The following is a 27,322-nucleotide window of genomic DNA, read 5'->3' on the forward strand; positions in this document are numbered from 1 at the left end:
AAGGGCATTTCTGAGCAATATCTTAAAAAAAGGTGTAGTGGTACAGAGGAATCGTTAAGCATTGATACAGAACTGTGATACAGAAAGTGACTAACGCAATAAAATGTAATAATGTACTGAGTGACGATACACAATTTGTGTATGTATGTTTCTTTTGTTTGTATTAGGCATTATTGCATTTCCTAAAAAAGATTGTGTCAAATGAAGAGAAAAACAAAATGAGTTTATGGAATGTATCTATGATTCTTGCACCAAATCTATTTATTTGCAAAGGCAAAAGTGCCAATCAGGAGGAAATGAAGGCAGCAGCCTCCACTGCACATATTGTTCGACTTTTAATTAGGTACCAGGACATCTTGTGGACGGTGAGAAAACATTTCCTTATTTATATAATACAAAAACATCTTATTAAAATAACATAGGGAAACATGGCTTGTTGAAGCATATTATGATTTGTTTCTCTGCAAATTTGCAAAATGTGGTAGTTTTGTGTGTGTGTGTTTCAATGAATAATACCAGAATTTTTAAATGGGGGCAGGATTACTAGTGTCTGGAATCCTCCCAAGCTAGGAAATATTGCTCTTTCCAAGGTGGCACTGGCAGCCCTTCTTCTGTTCAAATTGTTTATTGAAGTACTGTGTAATTTTTAGGCTACATGTGCCCACAAATACCATTGTTGTGTGTATTATATATATGCTATACATATGTGAAAGTGTGATGTGCATTCAACAATAAAAATAAGTTTAAGGTTCTGACTGGTAATAAAAAGAATCATTGGCATACAAAACACACTTGATTAAATATCCTTTTTTCACAATAGGCTTTATAGATCACTAATGATTGGTGTTACTACTGACATGATAAATTACTTGTGTTCAGATCACGTGCCAAGCAGCATCTGCAGCCGGCCTGGACAACCGGTGGCTTTTCAGCTGTTGTTAAACTAAAAACCCCAGCATGCCTTACCACAGTTTTAGTATTTTCTAATAGCAAAACTATGGCAGTACATGCTGGGAATTTGTAGTTTCACAACAGCTGGAAAATCGCAGAGTGGCCAGGTCTTGTCTGGAGCCTGGATCTGATTTTATCTTGAGTAGTTCCGTGTGGCTAACCTAGGCAGAAATCAGTACCTTGATAGGCTCAAGAACACCAGTGCTTCTGGAAATACCAGTTTACCAATCTAAGGCTTGTTAGGATGGACTGACCCCCCCGAAGTTGATGTCTTTACTTTTGTGCCCCCCCCCCCCCCCCAAGAAAAATACAATTTAACCCAGTGTGTACATGTGCATGTGTACATATAGGGCAGACTAAATAGCCCAAGTGGTTCTTATCTGCCATCAAATTCTATAAAAGCAAAAATGCAGAAAGAAAAAAAATCATTTTTCTGTCAATACACATTTACCAGTTTATGAATGGAAATACAAATGTATTTATAAAGCAACAGGCAAAGACAAGATTTTTGAGGGGGATCCCAAAAATTTGCATGCCAATACCTGTTGCTTCATAAATACATTTGTATTTCCATTCATAAAATGATAAATGTGTATTGATGCCATTTATAGAATTTGATGGCAGATAAGAACCACTTGGCCTATTTAGTTTGTCCTGCGTGTACACATAACAGATGTTACTGGGTTATTTTTTTTTATGGTGGGGGGGGGGGGGGGGCGACGACAATTAACCTACCAGTATATTTTTGGAGTGTGGGAGGAAACTGGAGTACCCAGAGGAAACCCAGGCAAGTGCAGGGCGAATGTAAAAACACAGTTAGGTCCATGGTGAGAATTGAACCCATGACCTCAGTGCTGTGAGGCAGTACAGGTCGAGTATCCCGTATCCGAATATCCGTTATCCGAATTATTCCGAAATACGGACATTCCAGAAAGTGAAAAATTTTTTTTTTTTTGCTAAAAACTCACTGGGGACATATGTAACAGCATCACTGGGGACATGATATGTAACTGGCACTATATATGTGCAAGACAATGATTGCTTGGCATTCAAATTCAGTGCTGAGATAGTACACACATTTTGTTTCACGTTTTGAAACCTTGTTTTTTGAACAATTAAAATATGTTTGTGTGTATTTTATGTGGTAATAAAATATATTTGTGTGTATATTATGTGTTTATACAGCATAAATGCAAGATACTTCAAAATACATCATTGAAATATTAAAATATTCCGAAATACGGAATAATCCGTTATCCAAAATTCTCCTGGTCCCGAGCATTTTGGATACGGGATACTCAACCTGTAATACAAACCATTACACCATCCACTTACTTGTATTACTTGCAATATAATATGAAATTGCAATATGATCCGTAAAAAGCAGAAAAACACTGGCACATTATCATAAAGTGTTTAGGATATTTACAATTTCCAATAAGTGATTGAGATTCTTGTTACATTTATTGCAATACCTAATTAAAATGAAACAAATATGTTTCATTATAGTAGTAATAGTTTATATTCTGTAAAATAGCATGACTGCAGTTAATCTGACTGTAGTGACCAATTCGCTCCCTACAGACTGATCCCATTCAGAAAGTTACGTTTATAAACTTCCAACGGTAGTTAATATGCACCACACATCTGTGTGCCTTTTGGCTAGAACTAAATATAAAGTCCAGCACGAAAACCTGCAGGAACTTTGACGCACGAAGTTCAGAACATTTGTAATACAAACCAGGCCTGTCTTCGTGTTACTCCTATAAAAGTATACATCCATCTTGTGGTTACAGGACACATTTTCGCCAGATTACAGAGTTAAACCTGCAAGTTATTATTTCTTAAGGATCAAAAGCAATGCAAAGTGATTCTACAAGAAAATATATAATAAAATGTGCTTTATAATGCTTGCTAACATTTGCTTCCTGTGTTAATACAGGTTCCAGCCTTCCTGATTTCACAAGTGCGGAAAATGAATGAGGCTGCTCTGCATAACACCAAAAAACAGCTAATATTTGATAAGAGTGTACGGAAGCTGCTAAGGAGGAAGACCATGGAACGTGAGAGGCCAGAGAGAAGAGAGGTACGTTATACTAAATTCATTCATCAAGAATTACTCACTAGCTTTCTACCTAATGAAAATCTATATGTGTCAATCCATTCTCTGCACAGAGGAAGTGAATGATTAATGGAAGAGTTATAAAGATTATTTCCAGACTCACTTATATATATAACAGATGTTACTAACTTCATAAGAATTACTTGCTATCCAGTACTTTATTTTCTTCTAGTCTGGCCACAGGAAACAATTCTAATAGAGAGATGAGCAGTTGTTTGGAACATGTACTGTCTTTAGCATGGTCAAGGTCAAAGGGGCAAATGCAATATTTCTAAGGGACGGTTCCCAAATGTTTGATTTTAGAGTGATTGTGGCAAGTCCATGAATAAGGCATAATAGTACTTAACCCAGCTATAATGTTGTCATACAAAGTGCATTGTACTTTGTATCGGCCAGATTTAGCGCCCCCCCCCCCGCCCTTCCCCCGAGGCAGAGGAAGTACTGTGCTATGCACGGGAGTGCGCATCGCCTCAAACGTAACAAAATGTACCATGTATGGGCACCTTTAGGCTGCAGGAAAGGAGGGAGGGTTAGGGGGGCAGGGGGCATGAATTCTCTGCTATTTCCCTAACATGGCATCAATTTGAACCACACTTGATATGCAGGGAGATGGGAAGTAATACCCCCAGCCTCTGTTCTTACCCATTTTTAGATTGAGCACAGACCTTACATATCGCCGCTAATCTATTAAATATGGCGCTTATATGAACCGCAAGTTGACACGCAGGAATTAGGAAGGAATACCCACAGCTGTGGCTATTATCTAAATACACTCACATGGCGGCGGGTTGAACCGCATTTGGAACGCCAGCCAGAAATAGTGGTCCCGGTCGAGCGGCAGCACCTAAAAGTAATCTAATCATGTGCACTGTAGATCGGCTATGTAGATCTGCTTCCTTGGCCTCTTGGGCTACGTAGAGGAGCCGGGGATTCCATTTATGGGTATCAATTCTTTCTATTTACAGAATTATTAGTGCCGGTGATGCAACATTGCATTTTGAGTAGGGATTATGGGTACCCACACTTATTCACTAATAAATAGCCAATACTAATATTGTATTCTTAGTCCACCTCCAGGGGACACTCTGATATATTTGTTATCAATACATAGGAATAGGGAAATGTAGGAGTCATAAAATTAGGTTAAAAGTGATACAAGGAGTTGGACCTATCAGAAGTAGGAGGAAGTGATGTCATGTACCCCACCCTATAAATTAGATATTTGGACACTCCTCATGATTCTGCCTGCTTCCCTTGGAGGAGTTAGAGCTTCCAGAAAGAGGTGAGACCCTGTATTTGAATTCCAACCACTGAATTGAAGATTTGTGTATGTAACCTATAGATTCATAATATAAAATTATTATTAGATTGGATATTGTAAACCAATATAGATACCAAAATTGGTGCTCTTATTATATATAAAATTCATGGGTATCTATTTTTATTAGATTCTCCATACATTTTTTATATATGGATTTTTTATATATGGATTTTTTATATACAGTATGGATTTATCTTATTTAGATATTTGTGGTGAGAATCTCTTGGCGCTAGTATGATTGAAGGTCGCCTATCTAGAGTAAAGGGATAACTCCCCTTAATCCCTAATATAAAATGTAAATATACAAAAAGTGAACTCTAAATTCTGGCGCTCGTTTCACGAACACTTTTTATCAGGGTAATATAGAGTATAAAAAATTATTTCAAAATCAAGTTATACTCCCCTTCTGTTAAATGATGGATCTTGGCTCCCACAAGGCTATAAGTAAAATTTTCCTCAGATTCTTTCCTCGGATATGTTTTTCAGATTTATGAAATAGAAAAAATACAAAATACAATGTGTAAAATCACTTCTGACAAACGTGAGTTTTGAATGGGTTAAAACAAGTATATCAAGGTTTCTTTTAAGATGGGATGGCGTACCCCTATTTACGGTCTGATGTAGCATTCAACATGTATCAAGGTTTCTTTAAGCTCCTTCTAAAATATATTTATTCCAAAAACATTCCAATATAAAAACATATAAACCTTGATTAGAACTCAGGGTGAAGGCAGTGATGTAGTGTAGTCTACACACAGGCTCCAAAAGATCCGGATCTGGAATCCGTGTGGACAAACACTTTGCCACTAACCTTCTTCCCTTGAGGTCTGGTGCAGGTAAAAACAGTAAGGCACTAGTCCAGAAACAACATGTTTTGAGAGAAGGATCTCTTCATCAGGTCTCTGACTAGTGCAGCAGCTCAGGCCCGTTTATATTTGGTAGTGATGTCATACTTCCGGGGTACTTGTGTATTATCACGGCGCCCTCGATATTTAGTCGCACGATTTTTCATCGCATCGCATGCCATACACCCGATGCACTGCGATGCGATGCGATGTAAGCCCCCTCTACGATGTTAAATTGTATAAGCACCCTAACGGTTGCTTTCAAGCACCCTAATGGGTGGTTACAATGTTAAATGCACCCCCACGCCACCCCCCAATATGAGCGTGAACCTGAAGCGTGGTGAGCGCAGCGAGCCCGCGAGGGGCGGCGGTACGCGTCCTCCGACCTTTTCATACCCCCACTATCCACGTCGGCGTGGAGTTGATCTTAAAAAGTGTGGCGAGCGCAGCCTGTGAAGTTATGCGCGTCCACGCTTCGGGCTCGGTGGCTTGCTGTGCTTGCCACACTTTATAAAATCAACTCCACGCCGACGTGGATAGTGGGGGTATGAAAAGGTCGGAGGACGCGCGCCGCCGCCCCTCGTGGGCTCGTTGTGCACGCCACGATTCGGGTTCACGTTCATAGTGGGGGTGGCGTGGGGGTGCATTTAACATTGTAAGCACCCATTAGGGTGCTTATACAAGTTATAATCGCATCCCATCGCATTGTATGGCATTGTATGCCATATACAATGCCATACAATTTTAACATTGTATGACATTGGGGAACATCGCCCGATATCGCATCGCATGCCTTATGGTCTGCGATGCGATGGGCACCGTGATACTACACAAGTACCACTTCCGGTTCTGGTCCTCCGCTGCCGTAAGTCTCACCGCGTTCCTTCAACATCGTGATTTACAATTAAAAAATAAGTCTCCCCAAGTCTACAAGATGTGTTAACCCCGCCGCAAGTGTTCTGATAGAGTGTGCCAATGAGAGCCGACACGCTGGGACGCAAACGTGTGCGTTCCAAACAGAAACGAGGGCAGGCTCTAAACATATGGCGCATGCGCATACCCAGCGGGGAGCGCTATTTAAGGAAAGGACATGATAACACACTAAATACACGTCCTTCTGAGGAAGCCGCCGAGCTAAAGGCGGGGAAACGCGTTAAGGACCAACACAGGTGCCGGTGCAGCTACACAGCGACATAGGTGCCGACCTTGCTGCCATCCCGCTATACAAGTGTGTGGAGGAACCCTGAAAGGCTGCATTGCACATGCAGTCAATCAGCAGCCAGGACGCCACTACCTTACACTAAGGACTTAATCGGGAGTCTGGCAAGTTATAGCTCAGTTGAGCTCCATATATCTCCATTTCTCTGACTGAAATTCGCTTTGCACTAACTACCAAAGCATGCATGCTACTAATAATTAACAAACAGAAGTTGTGAGAGAGCCGTTCGTTTGCCATATAACTGAACTGCTTTGTGCTTGCTATTTACGGAGCAATAACAGCTATACTAATTTGGATTCCAATTATATATATAAAAAGCACCTATAGCCACTGCTTTCTTTGGTTCATGCTAAATTTCTTAAAGCAACAGTTACAGTGGAAATATAGCATTTTTATATGTGTATTACCGGCCGGTCATTTATGTGTAACTATTTAACTATATAATTGCATTGTGTAACTTTTATTGAATTAAAACAATATATTCTTAAATTGACCTGGATCAGCGCTGTCTCTAAATTCTTGTTTGTTATGTTACAGACTGTGTGAAAAATTGAGCTAATTGGTTGGTGGATTATTACTCTCCATTTTTTTCACTTTTACAGGCTAAAGGCCCATACACACTGGGCGATTTTGAGCTGAAAGCCGCCAAGTGTGTATGACTTTTGTAACCCCATGTCACTTGGCCTGCACGTGATCATGTTCTTGTGTTTTGCACAGTTGTTACAAGTGTCACGTTTAACTTCTTCTATTTTGTCAGTCACTTAATCTAGGTAGACATTAGATGACACCGCAAACGATGCAAAATGATTTACCTTGAACTGGCTGTTCTCCCTGAGCAAACAATATACGCATTAAACAATTTAAGACAACATTTTGCGTTTGCATCGCTATTGTGCAAGCACTTTGCTAAATGGAAAACGCTTGCACAAAAGAGGTAGCACATTTTGCAATGCAATCACAGTTAAAGGCCTCTCGATGGCACATGCGCAGATTGCAGAAAATCACATTTAGCGATTTTCGGTGATTGCAGAGGCTGGCTGAATTAGCCCCATTGTGTGTACACACTAGATGATATGAACAAAAATATTGCTAATGATATCAATATTGCGAATATCATTTAATAATCTCATCTTATGTGTACCCAGCTTTGCACAGTTTCACATTGTGCTTTATTATGTTTATGTTGTTGTTCTCTGTTATTGTATGTATGTAGAATCATCAGCTTGAGGTACACCTCCGATTTTAATAGTGTTCATTAAAATTGAATTTTGAACTATTACATTACTCTCCTGAAGGTGTGCCCTCAACAATGTGAGTACTTTGGCTCCTCCCGATACAGCTTCCGATAGTTTTGACTCACAAGGAGCACCACCAGAAAGTAATATATTGATTGTATATGTACTTTCAGTTTTGCAATTCTGGTTTACTAACATTTACACATGCATTAATATATATATATTTTTTAACCTGTGTGGGAATCACTTTATATTCATTACTGTCAGTGAGTCGCAGTATGCACCATCAAGGAAATGTCACATAAGAAAATGAATGATTTATTTTCCGCATAAATAATATTACGGCAAACAGATATTTTACTGGATTAAAAGGAAAAGCTATAAAATTCTTTAGGTTTATAGTAAGCAGTTCTTTTGATGTTTGTACTTTGCTGACATGCAGAATTCTTTTCATGGATAGTAATTGCACAAATGATCATACAAACCTTACATCAATACATGCAATGCTGTATGTACTCACATCTATATTTAATCTTAGTAGAGAAATATCTATCACTGGTGAACACTGCTTATGATTAGATGCCTCTTACTTGACCAGACTAGGGGGTGTCGGGGCTCAATTTATATTAGGCTAATAAAGATTTTTTTTTTTTCATTTTTGTCTCATGAAATTACCTAAATTGCAATAATATTTGTACACTCCATGTTTTCATATAAACCCATTAAATACCATTTTTGCAATGAGATTTTGATCTGGATTGTTGCCTATTAATCCTGGGTGGAGACTTATGCAGTATTGAACTGCACGGCGAGCGCACGGCAGCATACGCTGTTTTGGATTCGCCATGCTTCCGCCGTCCTCCCTGTCCACTGCCAGCCCTCCCTCTCACCCTATTCAACTCATCAGGGGCTCTCTGCCCCTGGCGGCAAAACTGTTCAAATCCGTCTCACGCCGCACACAGCAGCAGGGGGAATGGTATAAGGCCGGAGGATGGCACGGGAACACTGCTTGCTCCTGTACTGCTGCTTCAGTGCGGTGATAAGTAGATGTCAGTGCAGGGGCAGCATCGCTGTAATACTGTGTAGGTGGCTGGAAGTGGAGGCTGGCAGAGTGTTATAGCAGCTGTGCTGTGTGTCCTAGGAATCAGCTACAGCATAAATAATGGCAATAATAATGGCAGTGAGCATGTTAACCCCTGGCAGAGAGCAGGTTAACCCCATGGCAGACATGTCAATCAAATGCAACATGGAGGTGAAAAAAAAATCAACAAAAAAATAAAAATGTATTAATGTGGCACTTGTAAAGAAATAAAATAATCAAGATCCTTCAAATAATAAATAAAATGACTTGTAGACACCAAAAAAGAATATAAAAAAATTATTTTATAATTAAAAATTTCAGTTCATCTAAAAAAGATGTCAAGAGCAAAACGGCGTACTTCACCAAAAAAAAAAAGTGAACACAGTTCTCCATTTTTGCTTTTAATACACTTTTAGCGAACTGTGCTAAATTTCCCATTGAAAACCAAAAGTGAATAGCGGCGACTATAAAACGGCGAATTGGCCGACATTCGCTATTCGCTTTTTGCGAACAGTGAGCGTTGAATATGGCAAACATCGTTTTCGGTGAAATAATTTGCCATTTCACAAAAAATCAGTACTGTTCGCCGAAAAAAGCAGCAAATCAAGAGCATTGAATACTGCCCTTAATGTTCCGCAATGTGAACAGTGCTGACACGAGAATACCCTGTGTCAACACCATGTGTTAAAGGAAGTTGTGCCAGGTTTGACACTGGTCTGGAACCATGTTCCAAGTCCCAGGTCAGATCTGGGACTTTGGTGCAAAAAGGGCACGAATGGGCACCTTATGCTTTAAGTATGTTACATTGGTGGAATAAAGTAGAAGGTAAGTATTTCCCTCAAAGGAGTACACTAAATCCATAGTAAATAATCAGCAATGTTTAGTTGTATCTGTGTAGTACAGCTTAGACATGGAAACGATCACCTCAAATCACCATCAAATTCGGCATATGTATAAGGCAGGTCTTACATCAGAGCCGTTTTGCTAATATTCATCTGCAGAACAGATATGAGCGGCAAATCCATCAGGGAGTCTGCAAAATCCTGCATGTAAAAAATGTCTGACTTACATATAGCAATCATTTCTTGGCCAGGGCCGAAACTAGGGTTTCCGGCGCCCGGGGCAAGGCAGTCTTTTGGTGCCCCCCCCCCCCCCAGCGATGCTGCTGCGCGCCGGAGGCGCGCCGAAATTTTTCGGGGGCGTGGCCTAATTTGGGGGCGTGGCCTATAATCGCTGCTCTCCCGCGAGGCCACGCCCCCATTTTGCCGCTATGGGGGCATGACCCAGAGGCTCTGTGAGCCTCTAGCCATGCCCCCAGCCCCCTGGCTGCGGGAATAGACGCTGTGCGCATGCGCACAGCGTTTATTCCCCGCTGCTTAGTTAGCAGCTGACAGGGGGACCGACCAAATGACGCCTTGTCCCTGGCGCCGGAGACCCCCCCCCTCCCCGCACAGCCGGAGACCCCCCCCCCTCCCCGCACAGTCCTCTCACCGTCCATCTCCTTCTAGCGCGGCTGCAGGAAGCGCTGATGACTTCAAAAAGACTTGCCGGACGCTGATTGGCTGAATTCAGCCAATCAGCGTCCGGCAAGTCTTTTCGAAGTCATCAGAGCTTCCTGCAGCCGCGCTAGTAGGAGATGGACCGACTCCGTCCGGTGTATGTGGACGCTGTAGTGTAGCGGCGGGCATGTTTGCCCGCCGCTACACTACAGCGTCCACATACACCGGACCTCACAGCGCCCCTCACCTCCAGCGCCCGGTGCGCGTGACCCCCCAGCCCCCCCCCTAGTTACGGCCCTGTCTTGGCAAATGTATTATTTCTAACTTGTTGAATTTCCCCAAGCCTACTGACCTCCTTATGTTAATGCAAGAATCCACCCATTTATATAGAAAAGCTTTACAAATGTGGAAGCCTATCCTGCTGTGCGTATGTGTAAGCCATTATCATTAGTATCTAGACTTGTACCCACCCAGATCCATCTGAATCAGGCTTCCCATCTCCGTCCTTATGGTATTATTAAGCAGTCAGCTGAACACAGTACAACTGTATGGTTGCCGCCCAGTTACAGCTCAGTTATTCCTGTTTCACCGAAAATGTGGTGCATATGGCTGATCTGACAGATGTGCAGTCACCAATATTTCCGTTTGGCATATGTGCAATATGCTGAAATCTGTGACGTACACCCATATTGCTACCTGGGTCTTTACACAGAAATGCAAATAGTAGTTGTAAACTAGGCACTAGAGGAACTTGAACAAAATTCTAATCTAAAAACAGCAAAATGCTATAAAGTGCAGGATTAACTGTGAAATGGGATAAAACTTAGGGTTCTTAAGCTACTAGCAAAAGGGATTGTAAAACTGTCATTACACTATAAATCAGTTGCATATATTTATTAATGTTTGGTAAGCCATCCACCACTAATGAGGTGCTTTTGCTAATTCGATTCTCAGTGACGGCAGTGCCTCTAGGAAAGCCTTGGGGTCCAATGTGCAGGGGGAGTCTATAACACTGAATAATTACTTAGTGTCTTGTTTGTCACTGCAGCACCCCACACTGAAAGGGCAGCAGCTGGCAGATTCTTACCCTTGAAGCTACGAGGTGTCGCTATTCCATGTTTGTAATAGGCTCCTAGTGTGGCACTATGAACTTATTACTAACTATCCAAGAATACTAGGCGGGCAGTAGGAAATTGGGATTTCATTGTGTGGGGTGGCTGTCAAATACTCACCAAGGGTACTTCTGTTCTAAGCCTAAATGATGAAGATTTACTGGGTCAGATATTTTTAAATTAAAAAGCAAATCTCAAGAAAAGGGACACCAAGCCAGGACGACCAGGACATATGAAAGCCCTTTCTAGTATAATATAAAACTGGTACTTGTGAGTTATCTGGGCGTCCGATTTTGGTACTAGATCGCATGCGATATCGCATGCGATATCGCATGCGATTTGCGATTTGCATGCGATTTAGCATGCGATTTGCATAAGATTTGCTATTCATTTCATTACCCCACTATCCCCAAAGTGTGTCTATCAACGTGAACCCGAAGCGTGGCGAGCGCAGCGAGCCCGCGAGGGGCGTCGGTACGCGTCCTCCGACCTTTTCATGCCCTACTATCCACTAGGGCGTGGAGTGAGAATAGAATAGTGTGGCGAGCGCAGCGAGCCACCGAGCCCGAAGCGTGGCGAGCGCAGCGAGCCCCGCGAGGGGACGCGGACACCTTCACAGGTATCCGCGTGCCCTTGCGGGCTTCACAGGTGTCCGCGTCCCCTCGCGGGGCTCGCTGCGCTCGCCACGCTTCGGGCTCGGTGGCTCGCTGCGCTCGCCACACTATTCTATTCTCACTCCACGCCCTAGTGGATAGTAGGGCATGAAAAGGTCGGAGGACGCGTACCGACGCCCCTCGCGGGCTCGCTGCGCTCGCCACGCTTCGGGTTCACGTTGATAGACACACTTTGGGGATAGTGGGGTAATGAAATGAATAGCAAATCTTATGCAAATCGCATGCTAAATCGCATGCAAATCGTAAATCGCATGCGATATCGCATGCGATATCGCATGCGATATCGCATGCAAATCGCATGCAAATCGTAAGTACCCAAATCGGACGCCCAGATAACTCACAAGTACCATAAAACTCTGCTGGTTAGTCAATGTATACCTAGCCATATGTGCTGGAAATGGTTAGACCAGCTATCATCAGCAAAGAAAAAAAAAAACAACAACAAAAAACAACAACAACTTCTGAGCTATTATGTAAAAAACAGAAGTATCAGCTGTGTATACAGGGTACGCCATCAGCTATCACAATAGTGCTAATGCTAAGCTGAAAGTAGGCATTTGCTGTGACAAAATAGCACCCGCCTGTGGCTCTGCACATTTACTGTTTGTTTGTTACCTTGTATCTATTTCCAGTTAGAAAACACAGCATTATGCCAGAACAGCGCTGCTTGTCTATGTCTGTAGATCCATGTGTATTGTTGGTAGCTGAAGACGGCTATTTTTAGATGATAGAAGACTCTCTTGTTAAAGGTTAATTTGTGTTTTAGCCATCACTGATAAACCCTCAAAAAGCAATGGCAGTCTGTGTGCTATGTATTATAGCGTTGTTTTGCCTTTATATTTCAGTACTGTGATGTACCTGAAGGAGTGATAAGAGTGTACGCTCCATTGCACTCAAAGGTTTCCATGGCAATCCAGCTGAACAGTCGGACAAAAGCCAAAGACATCCTGGCGCGGTTTCAGTGTGAAAACAGGTGCATAGAGATGATCTTTTTTGTGTTTCCTTCCTTTTATTAGGTTTATGGAAAATTATTGTTCCACAGATACCACTTGTTTAAAAGTAATATAATGCAGTGATTTGTTGTTTGTTTTATACTTGTATGCAGATGTATTGATGGGGAAATGTAATAGACCAATTGTTTTAAATGTTTATTTTACAGGTGTTTTGACCCCTATAGACCTGTGCACTATGAATTGTATACTGCTGTATATGGCATTGAACACGGTCTCCTCAAGTTCTACCTCTGATCCCTGTCTTTTACAGATGAATGAGTGTGTAACCTGTTTCATATGATGTATACTACAGTATGTCTAGTAGTATTAAAATCACTTAGAGCCCTCCTAATCTAGCCCTTTAATAGGATTAAGTAATAGGTTTACTCTGCTAATAACTACTGTATTGTTCTATGTATTGTATTGCTGCTGAAAACAATAGGACAGCCATGGTGAGCCAAGACCTAAGGAAGATAGCTGAAAGGGGCTCCATCTGTATATCACTTTCAGACAGAATAGCCGCTTAATCCCGGCTTTTGCTCTGCATTTTTGTGCCGGCTTGTTTTTCAGGTTCCTATCTGACCCTCCTTTCACACAGAAAGCAAATGACCAGGTTAAGCATCTCTACCCAGTAATTTGCTGATTAACACAGGTATTACATCTGTGTCAACCTGGGTCGAAATTCCTGGGTCTTCTACCCTGGAAAATACAGTATCTGGGTCAATAACCTGGGAATTTTGACCCAGGTTGACCCTTATTTATTTTGACCCAGTAATTTGCTTTTCTGTGTGAAAAGGGTATGGCAAGCACAAAAATAAGGTCTAAGGGCCAGATTCAGACCTGATTGTTGGGCTTGGAGTAGCCGGCTGCCCCCGCCGCCCTGCAGAAGTGAAATCCCGCCCATATGCATGGCTGTGATTGCGCTTGCAGCCGTGCACACATGGAGAAATCCATTCGTAGTCGCTCACCATCAAATGCATTCCCCACTGTTCGCAGCCACCGAGTAAGTCTAGACTGACGTCAGCAGCCCTCCCTCCCATGGGCCGTGTGCCATTTGCAGTTTCTGAGGCACTCCCAGAAAATGGCCGCATGCCGCTCACAAATGGCAGCCAGCTGTTAATCAAATTGCATACGAACAGCTAAGGCTAGCTTTCGTTTGCTCCATTTGCACAGACAGCTGGTGCATGCGCACTGCGGACCGTGTGCATGTGCGGTCCTTCGATAATTGATGCTGTGCGATCCCGATGCGATCTGATCGTGTCGGGATCGCATCACACGGTACTCGCACCGTGTGTACATGCTGCAATTTAGATTTCAGTTTAAACACACACCTCCCAAATCTAACTATCTCTGCACATGTTACTGTACATCTGCCCCACCTGCCCCACCTGCAGTGTGCACTGCAGGTGGGGCAGATGTACATTAACATGTGCAGAGAGAATTAGATTTGGGAGGGGTGTGTTTAAACTGAAATCTAAATTGCAGCATGTACACACGGTGCGAGTACCGCGCTGTGCGATCCCGACGCGATCAGATCGCATCGGGATCGCACAGCATGCATGCGATCTGCATACAACTTTGACTATCTAGTGCAGTTATGCACTAGATAGTCAAGGCAGCCAAGAATTTCTGCTTGCGATACGTGAACACGCATCGGGATCGCATCAGAATCGCAAGGGTTTTTAAATCAAAATTGCACTTAAATTTGTATCGGCTTCAGTTAAAAAAAAATATATATACATTTTTTTTTAAATGGCGCGGGGTCCCCCCCACGGCCGTAACCAGCACCAGGCTCAAAGAGCCAGTCCTGGTTCTAAAAAATCAGGAAACGATTTGACTAGGGCTTCACTGATTATTTACAACCAGCACCAGGCCCCAGGAGAGGTCCTGGTTCCCAAAATATGGAGCACAAAATTAGTAGGGGTCCCCCGTATTTTGAAAACCAGCCGCAGGCCCAACCAGCCAGCAGGATAATGCCACAGCCAGGGGGATACTTTTTATACAAGCCCAAAGCATTCATCCATACCGACCACTCAGCCTAGCCAGTGGTCCTGGGCCAGTGGGGACCCCCCCCCCAATGAAGGGCCCCCCCTTCCTTCCTTCCAGAACTTACCTGCCGAGGCTGAAGCCTGGTGCTGTCCCCAGTACCCCTGGGCTGTGAGTACTGTGCTGAAGTGTAAAAAATAGAATAAACCATTGGGTTTTGCTGTGGAACTATGAGTCCCAGCAAGCCTTGAACGCATATTGGTACTTGGAGGACCACAAGTCCCAGCATGCCGCCCATTAATGGGCTTGCTGGGACTCTTAGTTCCACATCAAAACCAATAGTTAAGAAAATACACACAGACACTAGAAAACTAAAACTTTATTACATCCTAAGCCCACATACTGCTACTTACCTATGTTGAGCCCGTAGATAGGTCGCCCTCCGTCTGTCCATTTTTTTAAAAGTAGCAATTGTGCCTTGTACAGTATATGGTTGCTGCTTTAAAAATTGCTCAGATTATCACAAAATCCCAAACTTCCGGGAACTCAGGGGCTATTACATTTAGCAAAGTGTCTAGTTTTTATCATATCCTGATTGTCTTATTGTAGCAGATAATAAACTGCTAATAAATATTTTCCCTCCACTTGTAGCACAACCATTAGTTGTCTCATAACCAGTATTGCTAAATTATGCTGTGTGATCTTTTAGAACTGTGCCCTAGTGTATAAAAAGATCATTATACCGCTATACTCTTCTCTGAGATGCAGAACTTTGCCCCTTTCCACCTTAACTTTGCCAGATACATTTATGAAAAAAAGTCATATTGCAATTCACGGGTTCCAGCAGTAATCCCGCTTCCCACAATATCCCCACTGTTATACACTGAGCCAAGACTTTTGCCTGGGTTTCCTGAAATACTCACAATACATTTACAGTTTTCACAATGCAGCAGAAGCTCTTGGCAGGTCTCCCCTCTATATCTAATCTATATAACTCATTTGTGAGAAGACCATCCAGTAAACACTTAAAGAACTAATGAATATGCTCTTTGGTGTTCTCCAGCTCCTCCTTAGTGGGTAGGTAGCGATGCACTGTTAACATTGAGTTGTTTATACCCCTTTCAGACAGAAAACAAAATTGCCAGGTGAAGCAGTTCCACCCCGTAATTTTGTGAATAACACAGTCCTTTTTCTGTATGAAAGTGCGCACCCGTGTTGTAAATCTCGTGTCTCCGACCCTGGAATTGACCAGGGTCGAGGACAGAGGATTTATGACCTTGGTCGACCCTTTCACACAGAGGAAATACCCGTGTTATTCAGCAAATTACCGGGTAGAAATTTTCAACCCGGTAATTTGTTCTTCTGTGTGAAGGGGGTCAGGCTGCTCGCGGCAAAATGACATGGCATTTGAAATGCTGTGTATTTGCCGGGATTTTCAGACTTTTCTGTCTAAAAGGGGTATCATTTGGTCATGCTGTATGATTGTTGTTGTTGTATTTAATTCTTGTATATAGTTTGTAAACCAAACTTAGTCTTAGCAACCCATGTAGTTGGCTTATTATTTATTATTATTTATTACCAGTTTCTTATATAGCGCACACATATTCCGTAATTCTTCACATCAGTCCCTGCACCAGTGGAGCTTACAATCATATACACACACACATAGACATTCTAGGGTTAAGTTTTGTTGGTAGGTAAGTAGTTAACCTACCAGTATATTATTTGGATTGTGGGAGGAAAACGGAGTACCCGGAGTAAACCCACGCAAACATGGGGAGAATATACAAACTTTAGACAGTTAGGTGGTATTGAACCCATGACCTCAGCGCTGTGAGGCAGTAATGCTAACCATTACACCGTCCATGACAGCTATGCAGCATCTGGGCGTCATTTTCATCTTGTGCAGCTCAGGTAAAGAGACTTTGTGTACAAAACAAATTTCATATTGAATTGCAGGACAAGGAGAATGGCACGACACAGAGCTGAAAAAGCTTGAATAACTAACTTGTGAGTTGACTACCTAGAAGTTGTTGGTCTTGCTACCAGCAGCTTTCCTTCTGTGTAATTCATTGAGGTTCTGTTTGCAGCAGTTGACCTTGGAATCAAAAGTTTACAGTAAAATTTGATGCATCTTGCTACTGACAGCAGTGCTTAATGAATACATCCTGTAACTAGGCACTACTATATGATAAAGGACTACTAGTGGAAACTATGAGTCTACTTAGGAGACTTCTGAGGATGTAAGATATTAGAAGAGACTACAAATGAGGACTGCAAGCTATTATAGGGCATGACTGAGGACTAAATCCCATGATAGGAAACTTCTACTGGGAACTGTAAGCTATGATAGGAGACTTCTACTGAGGACTGGAAGTTATGGTAGTAAACTACTAATGAGGACTGGGAGGCATGATAGGGGGCTAGTATTGATGACTGGAAGATATTGTAGTCAATTATTACTAAGGACTAGAAGCTATGCTAGGAATCTACTACTGAGGACTGAAAGCTTTAAAAGAGAACTACAGTAAGAGACTACTGCTGAGTACTGACACAATTATTTGGGACACTGTGATAAGCAACTACTACTTATATGTATTTATTAACTGTAATTTATATAGCGCATACATATTCCGCAGCTCTTCAGAGAACATTTGAACAATCACATCAGTCCCTGCCCCAGTGGAGCTTACAATCTATATTCCCTACCACATGTACACACACAGACATTCTAGGGCTAGGAACCAATTAATCTACCAGTATATTTTTGGATTGCGGGAGAAAACCAGAGAACCTGGAGGAAACCCACGCAAGCATGGGGAGAATATACAAACTCCGCACAGCTAGAGCGACAGTGGGAATCGAACCCATGACCTCAGTGTTGTGAGGCAGTAATGCTAAATATTACACCATCCATGCAAATATGGGATTACTACTGAGAATTGGTAGCTCTAATGGGTGATTACTGCGAAAGGACTAAAAGCTATGATAGGGGACCATTAAGGACTGTATGCTATAGTATAATGAGACTACTACTGAAGATTGAAATCTATAAAAGGAGACTACTAACGGTAGCTACAGTATGATCTGGAATTACTACCGGGGACTGGAAGATATGACTGGAGATTACTAATGAACACTATAAGCTATGTTAGGGAGCTACAACTGAGAACTGTAAGATACAGTATGATTCAAAACTACTACTGGTAACTGTACTCTATATAACAGGGGACTACTACTGAGGACTGTCAGCCATCATAGCAGACTACCGAGGGATGTAAAATATGATAGGAAATACCACTGAGAACTGTAAAATATGATAGAGAACTATTCCTGAGGACTGTATTCTAGGGGACAACTACTGAGGAATGTAAGCTCTGATAAAGAATTACCCCTGAGGACTGTAAGAAATGAACTACTACTGAACTTATATTATTTGATTTGTATATACGGCTCAGGACTGTAATAGAGAACTATTAATGAGGACTGAAAGCTCTAATATGTGACTATTACTGGGGCCAGGGAGATTATTAGACACTACTACTGAGGGAAAGGAGCTGTGATAGGGAATTACTCCTCAGGACTGTGCGCTACTACTGGGGATTGGGATCAGACAAATAATGGTATCTGGTTACTAAGTCAGAGGACTATACTAGGGGACTACTAATGTATTTGCTTTTGGGAACTGTGCAACTGGGTTAGCTCTCGATGGAGACTTATTTTTATCTTAATGGAATATTTTGTATAGTTGTGTTTGTGTTGTGTAATACTGTATTATCATTCACAATGACATGTTACATTTATTGGTATACTCAAACCTTTTCATATATAGTAGAAACAAACCAAAAAATGTTTGGGTAATCATCAACAAGGGAGGGTGGCAGTTGAGATCTCTGTGGGTGAATGGATAGGGCTTAAGAATGTAATGGTAGGATATGAATATTTGGTATATGTGGGGAGAAATTGCTTGTAGAACAGATATGCAATAAATGAAATAAATCTACATATACTTTACACAGAGGTTTCAAATTAAATTCTGTCCATTCAGCTCATTTGGATTATATGGTGTAGTATAAAAGCCTATACATTTTGTATCTACATATAATGTTCATGCACATTAAACATTTTATACCATTCTCTTTTATGTGACTGACTGTTGCTGATGCATTCCAGTTACCTGGGGGTGGGTCATAGGATCAACATTAATTAGGTTGACAGTGTGTAGGTTGACCCCAAAAGCTCGGCATGGGAAAAAATGTCAAAACCAGCAAAAGGATATCATGGGAAATGTCGAAACATGAAAAGGTTGATGTAGATTTTTCACTGCGATTTTGTTTTAATGTCGTCACCTTGGCCCTTGGACCCCCAATTAGTGTACTGCGTCCCCTCGGATGGCTCACTTCGTTTGATGGCTCACTTCGTAACTCGCTGTGCTCCGTCCACATTACCATTCCCAATCGTGCGGCACACTTTATCTTTCCCAAGTGAATGGTAAACTACCAAAAAGGTAAAATTGTAAAAAACTCGTCAACCTTTCCATGTGTGGACCAATACCATGTCAAGCTTTTGTTTGAGTAGACCTATTGTCCATGTCCACCTAGTGCATGGTGAACAATAGTCCAGATCCTGTTACCCAGTTGGCATATTGCATTGCACAGGTTTAGAGGATACCTCTGTTATGTTGTATTTTATGTGCTAGGTTTTCTAAAATGTAAAACTTAAAAAAAAAAAAAGAATGGAAAAAACTAAATATTTTATGTGAATTCAAGAATGAAGCTTGTCTGTTGTACTAAATCTGGATGGTTTGCTAGTTTACAACGTCTTATACTCCAGTCACTCTTGGTAATTTGCTTTTCTATATAAGGCCAACCATCTTGCTGGCAGACAGCATAAAATCCAATAAATGTCATGCTGGTTTTATTTGAATCATTTAAAATGAGCATTGCAGTTTGTGCTATCGCATTAAAATGCATTGCCATTGGACACATTTTTTTATATTTTGCCAATTATCCACAATAGTGGTGAGGCATAATTCTCTGAGACTCATTATTGAAGGATGTATATTGATGATGGTAATAAAAGGGGAGCATACTATTTCACAGTGTATGGTCTACTTAGAATTCTGGAACTAATTAGCCGTTTTCGCTGGAGAATACAGCTTAGACACCAGCGATAGCAGCTGGCACTGTAACATCTCAAACAATAAACTCGTTTTACATATATAGAATGGCGGAAAACTACAAAGACTGTTCCTTGATCAGATGGTAACATTTTCTATTTTGTTTCCAGCCACGGGACACCTGACAAATCCCACAACCAAAGTTTATATGAAATAGGAGGGAACATAGGTAAGAAGAATGAATGAAAACTATACTTCATGTAGTTATTTGTATGTCTGAAAAATGTATTAATGGTGCAAAATCAAAGTGCTTTGTGAAACATAATACAGTATAAGCTTTGCAAATGTTATCTACTGTTACTTTATCTCGCCACTGCTGAGTAATGTCAGATAGATGAGCCGCCAGTTTCTACAGATGGTAAATGTATCATAATACACTGTAGCAGATACCAATCAACAGTTACAAACCAGACTCTGTTATACTGTACCTCTTTCACATCAAAGACTCAGTTCCGACACGCTTCCGACCCAGAATACTGAACATGGATTGGTGTAGGGGGTTTCAGATGACTTAACCCTTTTACACCATTTAGATTGTTGTGGCTCATTACCATTAGTAGAGGACACTTGGAGATGATGACATCACCAAGCATCCTGAGTCCTCCAATCAAGAGTCTTTTAGGAATAACTCAGATCATGTATTACCAGGGTCTTGTGTTATTTGTCATTGGGTCGACCAATATTAGGTCAACATTCATTGGGTTGACCACTGAAGGTCTACAAGGCTTAGATACTGTACATGAGATACTTCAGGTCGACATGCCTAAGGTTTACATGGATCGAAGGTCGGTACAAACATTAGGTCGACCATGGCTAGGTCGACAGTCAAACGTTCGATATGGGTTTTTAATTTTTTTGTCCCGATTACTGACATGGTCAACATGGAGACCGTAGACATGCACCTCGTCCCCTCGCACTTCTGGAGCGGTGCCGCCCACTATTTTATTCTCCCTCTACGCCCTAGTGCAGGCATGTCCAAAGTCAGACCCGGGGGCCAATTGTAGCCCGTGCTGTCATTTCAAGTGGCCCGCAGTCTCCATCTGGAAGGGGACATACAATGAATGGAGGCACTGATGGACATTAAGAGAAGGGGGCAGGCTGGGGGACAGAGTGAATGGGTGCAGAGTGGGGAACATACAGTGAATAGGGGACATACAGTGAAGGAGGGGCAGGCTGGGGGACATACAGTGAATGGGGGCAGGCAGGGGAATATACAGTGAAGGGGCAGGCTGGGGGACATACAATGAATGGGGGCACGCTGGGGGACATAAAGTGAATTGGGGCAGAGTGGGGGACCATTCTGATGTGATTAATGATTCAAAGAATGTCAGGCTGAATGGTCGGCCCCCACACATTTACGCTTCACCAAATCTGGCCCTCGTCACGAAAAGTTTGGACACCCCTGCCCTAGTGTATGGTCGGGCATGCATTCTGACATAAATTCCACAAAATTGTAAATACTGTAATTAAGAATAAATAAATCAGTATAATAGTAAAATAGTAGTAATAGTATAATAGTAAAAAGTAGAAAAAGAAACAAAGATATGTCTGCCCCTACTATGTAATGTTGGTGTGGCCAAATGGACAATCCGTTTTTTATTTTTTTTATAATTGCCTGAACCAAGTAGCCAATAAGATGAGCGCATAGGCGAAGAGATCTTGCAGAGCTGACAGAAGTCTTGGTTTGTGATCCTCATTTACAGTATGTTTGCTTCAAATGAATTATCAGAATAAGAAAATCTGTTTAATAATCTTTGATTTGTCTAGAAAAGGCTCACTAAATATGGTGATCTTTAAAAGCAACATAAATCTGGCATAAAAGTTATGCCATACACTGTGAAATATATTGCACGTTAGATGGACAGATCAATTACTTTACACCGCCATACATTGTCAGATAATTGGTCTCTCTGTTTGATGGTGCCTATATCTACTCTGACATCCGAGCACCAATTATCGCACCAGTTTGGCATGCTGAATGGTTTTATGTGCCTGACTGAGTGATAATTGGTGCTCAGTCACAGCCATACGCTGTGTAATTTTTGCCCCGATCAGCCAATAATCACAAAGGGTGAAATTTAATAGGATAATAGATTCAGAAAGTGAGAGGTTTGGTAAGAAATCTCCAGTTTTTTTAAAGTGGCAACCGTTTACACTGCAAAATCAAACTGTTTTTGCAGTGTAAATGATTGCCGTTTAAAAAAAAACCTGGATATTTCTTACCAAATCTCTCACTTTCTGAATCTCTCATCCTATTACATTTTCCCCAAAGTGTTCAGCTACATTTAGTAATAATGCCCTCTGTCTTTGCTAGCCACCACACTACACCAATCATGATTGCTATCTAGTATCTATATATGGACTCCTGCATAAGCGAACTATCAAATATCTTTTTTTTTATGTATCTTTTTGTCTTTACATTTTTTTTTCCAATCAATGCATTTTCTTTAATAATATCCAGACTCTTGGATCTTAACCAACCAGAGCTCAGTGAGCATCAATTTTCCAGTACTCAGTACTTCTATAAATCAGAGATGATACATTATTCTGCAATTGTCTGGGTAATTGTACAACATGTGTCTAAGTTTACTGCAAGTTCAGCACTTTTTAAAACTGTTATTAATTTTACTTTCTTTGGGGCTTACTTATCGGGCTAAAACAATGATTCTTGTGTGGAAAAGACAACAGAATATGCCAGTGGCGTAACTACCGAGGGTGCAGGGGTTGCAGCTGCTACAGGGCCCTGGCTGACTCAGGGGCCCGCAGCTCCCCCTGCACTCAGTAGTTACACCAGAGCAACAGTCAAAGTGTCAGTGACACTCAAGAGGCACTTGAGTGCTCTCCCCTTGCAGCGCAGTGAGTGAGTGATCGGCACCAGCGGGAAGGTGAGGTGAGCACTGTGGGGGGGGGGGGATATGGTGTCTGCAGTGAAGGAGGACTGAGCAGAGCGGAGCGCGGCAGGAGAGTGAGACTACATCAGGAAAGGAGTAGAGTAAGTGATTTGAAATCAGGGCAGTGCAGCATGGACAAGACTCCAGCACTTAGAGTTCGAGGCCCCGTCCACTAACTGCAGGAGTGGACTTGCTGAGCGCTGGTGTTCCGTCCGTGCTGCTGCCGCTGCCCTGATATTGCGGCAAATCCTGTATTCATGCCCAAAGTGGCATGGGGGCTGGTGGGGTTTTCTTAGGCAACATAAGATCTTAATAAATGTGACATGTTATTTATTTTATTGCATTATTGCACAATTATATATTTTAGATCTCTACCCCTCAATGTATCTCTCTTCCCTTTACTCTCCTTTCTTTCTCTCCCCATCGCTATCCTTCCTTCTCTCTTTCCCCATCGCTGTCGCTCCTTTTCTCTCTCCCCATCGCACCCTCTCCCGTCGCTTTCGCTCCTTCCCTCTCTCGCCATCACTGTTGCTCCTTCCCTCTCGACTATCGCTGTCCCTCCTTATCTCTCACGACATTGTCCTTGGGGGGGCACTTTCAGTATTTTGCTAGGGGGCCCATTAAGTTCTAGTTACGCCCCTGGAATATGCTATATCTCTCATGAGTTAACATTGTTCACACTGGTTAGTATCATGGGCTTGTACAGAGCTATCATATGTAGTTATTACCTGTAGTCCCGGGGCTATTAAACAAAGAGCTTCATAAAAGTCCCATATTCCATATTATATGTATTGCTGAATGCTTCCAGCTCTTTGCTAGTGGTTGTTTATGATTGAGCAGCGCAGATCAGTATACGGCCATAACAACCATAACAGCTGCTGCAACCATACAAATAAATGCTGCATCACAAGAAATCACTTGTATTTTATATACTATACTACCAAAAACGTTAGTTTCCGTTAGTATATAATGAGAATGCTATTAGCAGGTCTTTCTTAACAAGAAACTTGCATTTAACATCTGGTGTGATTTTTGTAGCATTCGACGCGATCGCATTCGACCATGCGATCCCGCCAAATTTTTTTAACGAACGGTACATTTGATAAATCGCATGATCAAATGCAAAATCAAATGCACTAAGATGCTAATTTCATGCGATTTATCGAATGGTGCGCTTCAAGGGAAATCGAACCCGACATCGAATCGAATGCAATCGCACATATGTATGGGCAGCATTAGAGTTTAGCTTTAAAAATGTCATTAAAGGACTGAATCTGAGTTTGCAGAAAAGTAAAATAAAAATGAAAAAAAAAAGCGAAGAACTTTGGGGGTGATTCAAGTTGGATCAAAGACTTATGAATATGGTCCTGGGACTGATGTGGGTTTGCGCATGCTTATCGGCGAAAATGTGCATGTGCAGGCCTGCTGTGCGAACACCTTCGGCGAGTGTGACGTTTAAGAAAGTTGTTTAGCGAGCGGGTCTGAATCAGACCATTTGTATCTAGAAAAAAACATGCATTTATTTATTGCATGCAGGGTAAATGCTGGCAGCATTCGCATGTAGCCTACAAATGCTGGGCAGCCTTATTTTTACAGAATTCAGACCCGCTTTGATGGTATGCCCAGAAATTTTCCGAGCTGAGCCGGCGCTGCATGAGTGGGCTCTCTGTAAAACTTCTGGGCATATCAACTTCTGGGCATATCATCGATAAGGAGGTGTGCGCCAGTGGTGCCTCCAGCTGTACACACCACTGGCACACCACCTCTAGGCCCCAGATATAACTACGTTATTTGTTATAGCAGAAACATTTATGGGTAGATTGTTTTAAGATATCTTATATTTCAACTTCTAAATTGTGAATGAACAAAGTCTTATTTTCCTTATCATTAATTTGACTAATGACTTATTCTGTTGTAGGAGAACATTGCCTAGACCCTGATACGTATATGCTGGATGTATATCATGTTAACCCCCAGGCGGAATGGATTTTAAAGCCAAAAAACAGCTGAAAGTAGTGAGTACTCAGTAGATCTGCACACAACAGCCTGCACGGATGGAATGTACTAGACTGAACGCGGTATAACCGGCAGCGCTCAGTGCGGTGGAATGTACACACCTGGGTACTACAAGAGTGGACACTAAGCCTGTGGACTTTGGACGCTTGTGTTTTTATGGCATATATATTATGCAAATATCCAATCTTTCTTTGTAAGAAATAGAACACTACCAGGACACTGCCAGCCGTAGGGACCCACCGTCCTTACAACTTATCCCTCTACAAGTATTATTGCTGACACACAGATGTGGTGCTGACATCTCACTATCTCCTTTCTGCTGGACAGACTTTGAAACAACAGAGCCCTTTAATAATGGGTGACATTTTTTCTTTTAGATGCTTCTCCTAAAAAAAAAAAACCTGTGTATGATGACATGAATACTCTGTATCTCAGAAGAAATATTTAACTATTGTACGCTCTTTTGTGTAGGTATCACTACGTTTGTACAGTTACTTTTTTATATCTATTTGTACATATATTGTAATGCTTTTGTATGTGTTTTAAATATTTTTCCTTTGCATATACTGTATTTATAATATGAGCAAAGCATCTGTCATTACTTCAGTATTCACGTGTAATAATATGTTTTAGCGTTTAGAATGCTAGGTGCCTTGTCATTGTGTCTGTGCAGGTGGGAATGTTCTAAAGGGGAACATCCAGACCTCTATCCATCCGGTGTGTCTCTTATAGACTTTAGCGATCAATTCAGTCGTGTTTATTAGGCTGCAATACGCACTATTAATGCAGGTTTTTAGGAAAATGAATTCACTTGTTTGTGTGTAAATTATGACAATCGAGTGTTAAACACCCAGTGCTTCATCTCGTCAGAATGCATTATTACTTCCCAAATGGAGGAAAAAATGTTCCCATCATTATATAAAATAAATGGATATTTGCCGTACACCTTTATTAACTACAGCTAATACCGGGATCCGGTGGATTGGTCGACAGCAATTAGATTGACAGTCAATAGGTTGGCTAATATCGGTCAACAGGCAATAGGTGCTTTAGATTGAATAGGTGCTTTAGATTGAAATTGACAAATGTTGACTCAAGCAAACGGTCGACATGAAATGGTCGACACAGGAAAAGGTCGACCTGAGTTTTTCATGTTTTTTTTTTTTAACTGACTTATTCTTAAACTAGTGCCCTTCGAGACATGAAAGCTACTTGTTTGCACCGAAGTTTTTGGGTGTGTAGGGTCGCGGCTGCTCGGTGAGCGGTCCGAGGGCACGCCTACCACTTATCGACCACACCCATGTTGACGACCCGATTTAGGTTCAGTTTTGCCCACTTCCAAACCGTGCCCACAAATATACCCACATTACGCCCATATTGTCCGAGAGTGTTCGGTGGACATTTTTTATGTGTAGCGATCCGACCGAGTTCGGAGTGCCACCATTGCACATGCGCAATGCGTAGGCTACGCATGTGCACTCTGCAGGAATACACAATTTTAATGAATGTGTAGCTGTCCGACTCAATCAGAATAAGGGCCAGTGCACGTTTTCCAGGTCTCCAAACTGAGGGGTAGATTTATTAAGCTCGATGAAGTGATAAAGTGTATGGTTTTTATCACCGGCCAATCAGCTCCTATCTGTCATTTTTCAAACCAAGCCTGTAACTTCACAGGTAGGAGCTGATTGTCCGGTGATAAAAACCATACACTTTATCACTTCACCGAGCTTAATAAATCTGCCCCTGTATCACAAGAGAAATAATTAGGTCCTCCTGTGCATCTTTTAAAATGTGTCAGTGAGTAATAATTGCACTTGTGCACCTGCCGGGGGACCTGGAAAATCTAAGCTGTTGAGGGTGCTTGAGGACCAGGGTCTTGGTTACAGGGTCTGGATCTACAGTATTGCCTATAAATCAATAGCGATCAACCTAATGATCCAAACTCGCCTTTGCCATACTGGTATAATCTGTTTATGTGATGTATTGTGCCAGGGTGAAAATCTAGCTCTCCACTAGGTGAGTTCTGCTATGTTATGTAGAACTTGTGGTGGTAAGGAGGTACAGTTGATGTTTTCTATGTCTGAAATTAAAAATGAAGTTAAATATATCACTTCAAATTTCCATCACATGAGAGTTCAAAGTGTAGGAGGAGGGCTTCCTGACCGTGGCTGGAGGCATGGCCTGGGTTGCTCCTATCAG

The 27,322-nt window shown here is 41.8% G+C and overlaps 1 protein-coding gene across 6 annotated transcripts in view; it reads left to right on the plus strand.

Annotated features, from left to right (window-relative positions):
- Positions 1-26,068, plus strand: part of ARHGAP28 (Rho GTPase activating protein 28) — a 184,819-nt gene extending 158,751 nt beyond the window's left edge. For all 6 annotated transcript variants that reach the window (XM_083187607.1, XM_083187605.1, XM_083187609.1 and 3 more), the window contains exons 11-15: positions 168-365; positions 2,894-3,037; positions 12,905-13,032; positions 20,327-20,385; positions 25,026-26,068. In XM_083187607.1, coding sequence (XP_083043733.1) covers positions 168-365; positions 2,894-3,037; positions 12,905-13,032; positions 20,327-20,385; positions 25,026-25,117 — 621 coding nt within the window. In that variant the 3' untranslated portion in view covers positions 25,118-26,068. The remainder of the gene's footprint in view (positions 1-167; positions 366-2,893; positions 3,038-12,904; positions 13,033-20,326; positions 20,386-25,025) is intronic.
- Positions 26,069-27,322: the final 1,254 nt, after the last annotated feature.

The sequence above is a fragment of the Crinia signifera genome, chromosome 5 (assembly GCF_055691185.1).
Source record: "Crinia signifera chromosome 5, ASM5569118v1, whole genome shotgun sequence".
NCBI lineage: Eukaryota > Metazoa > Chordata > Amphibia > Anura > Myobatrachidae > Crinia > Crinia signifera.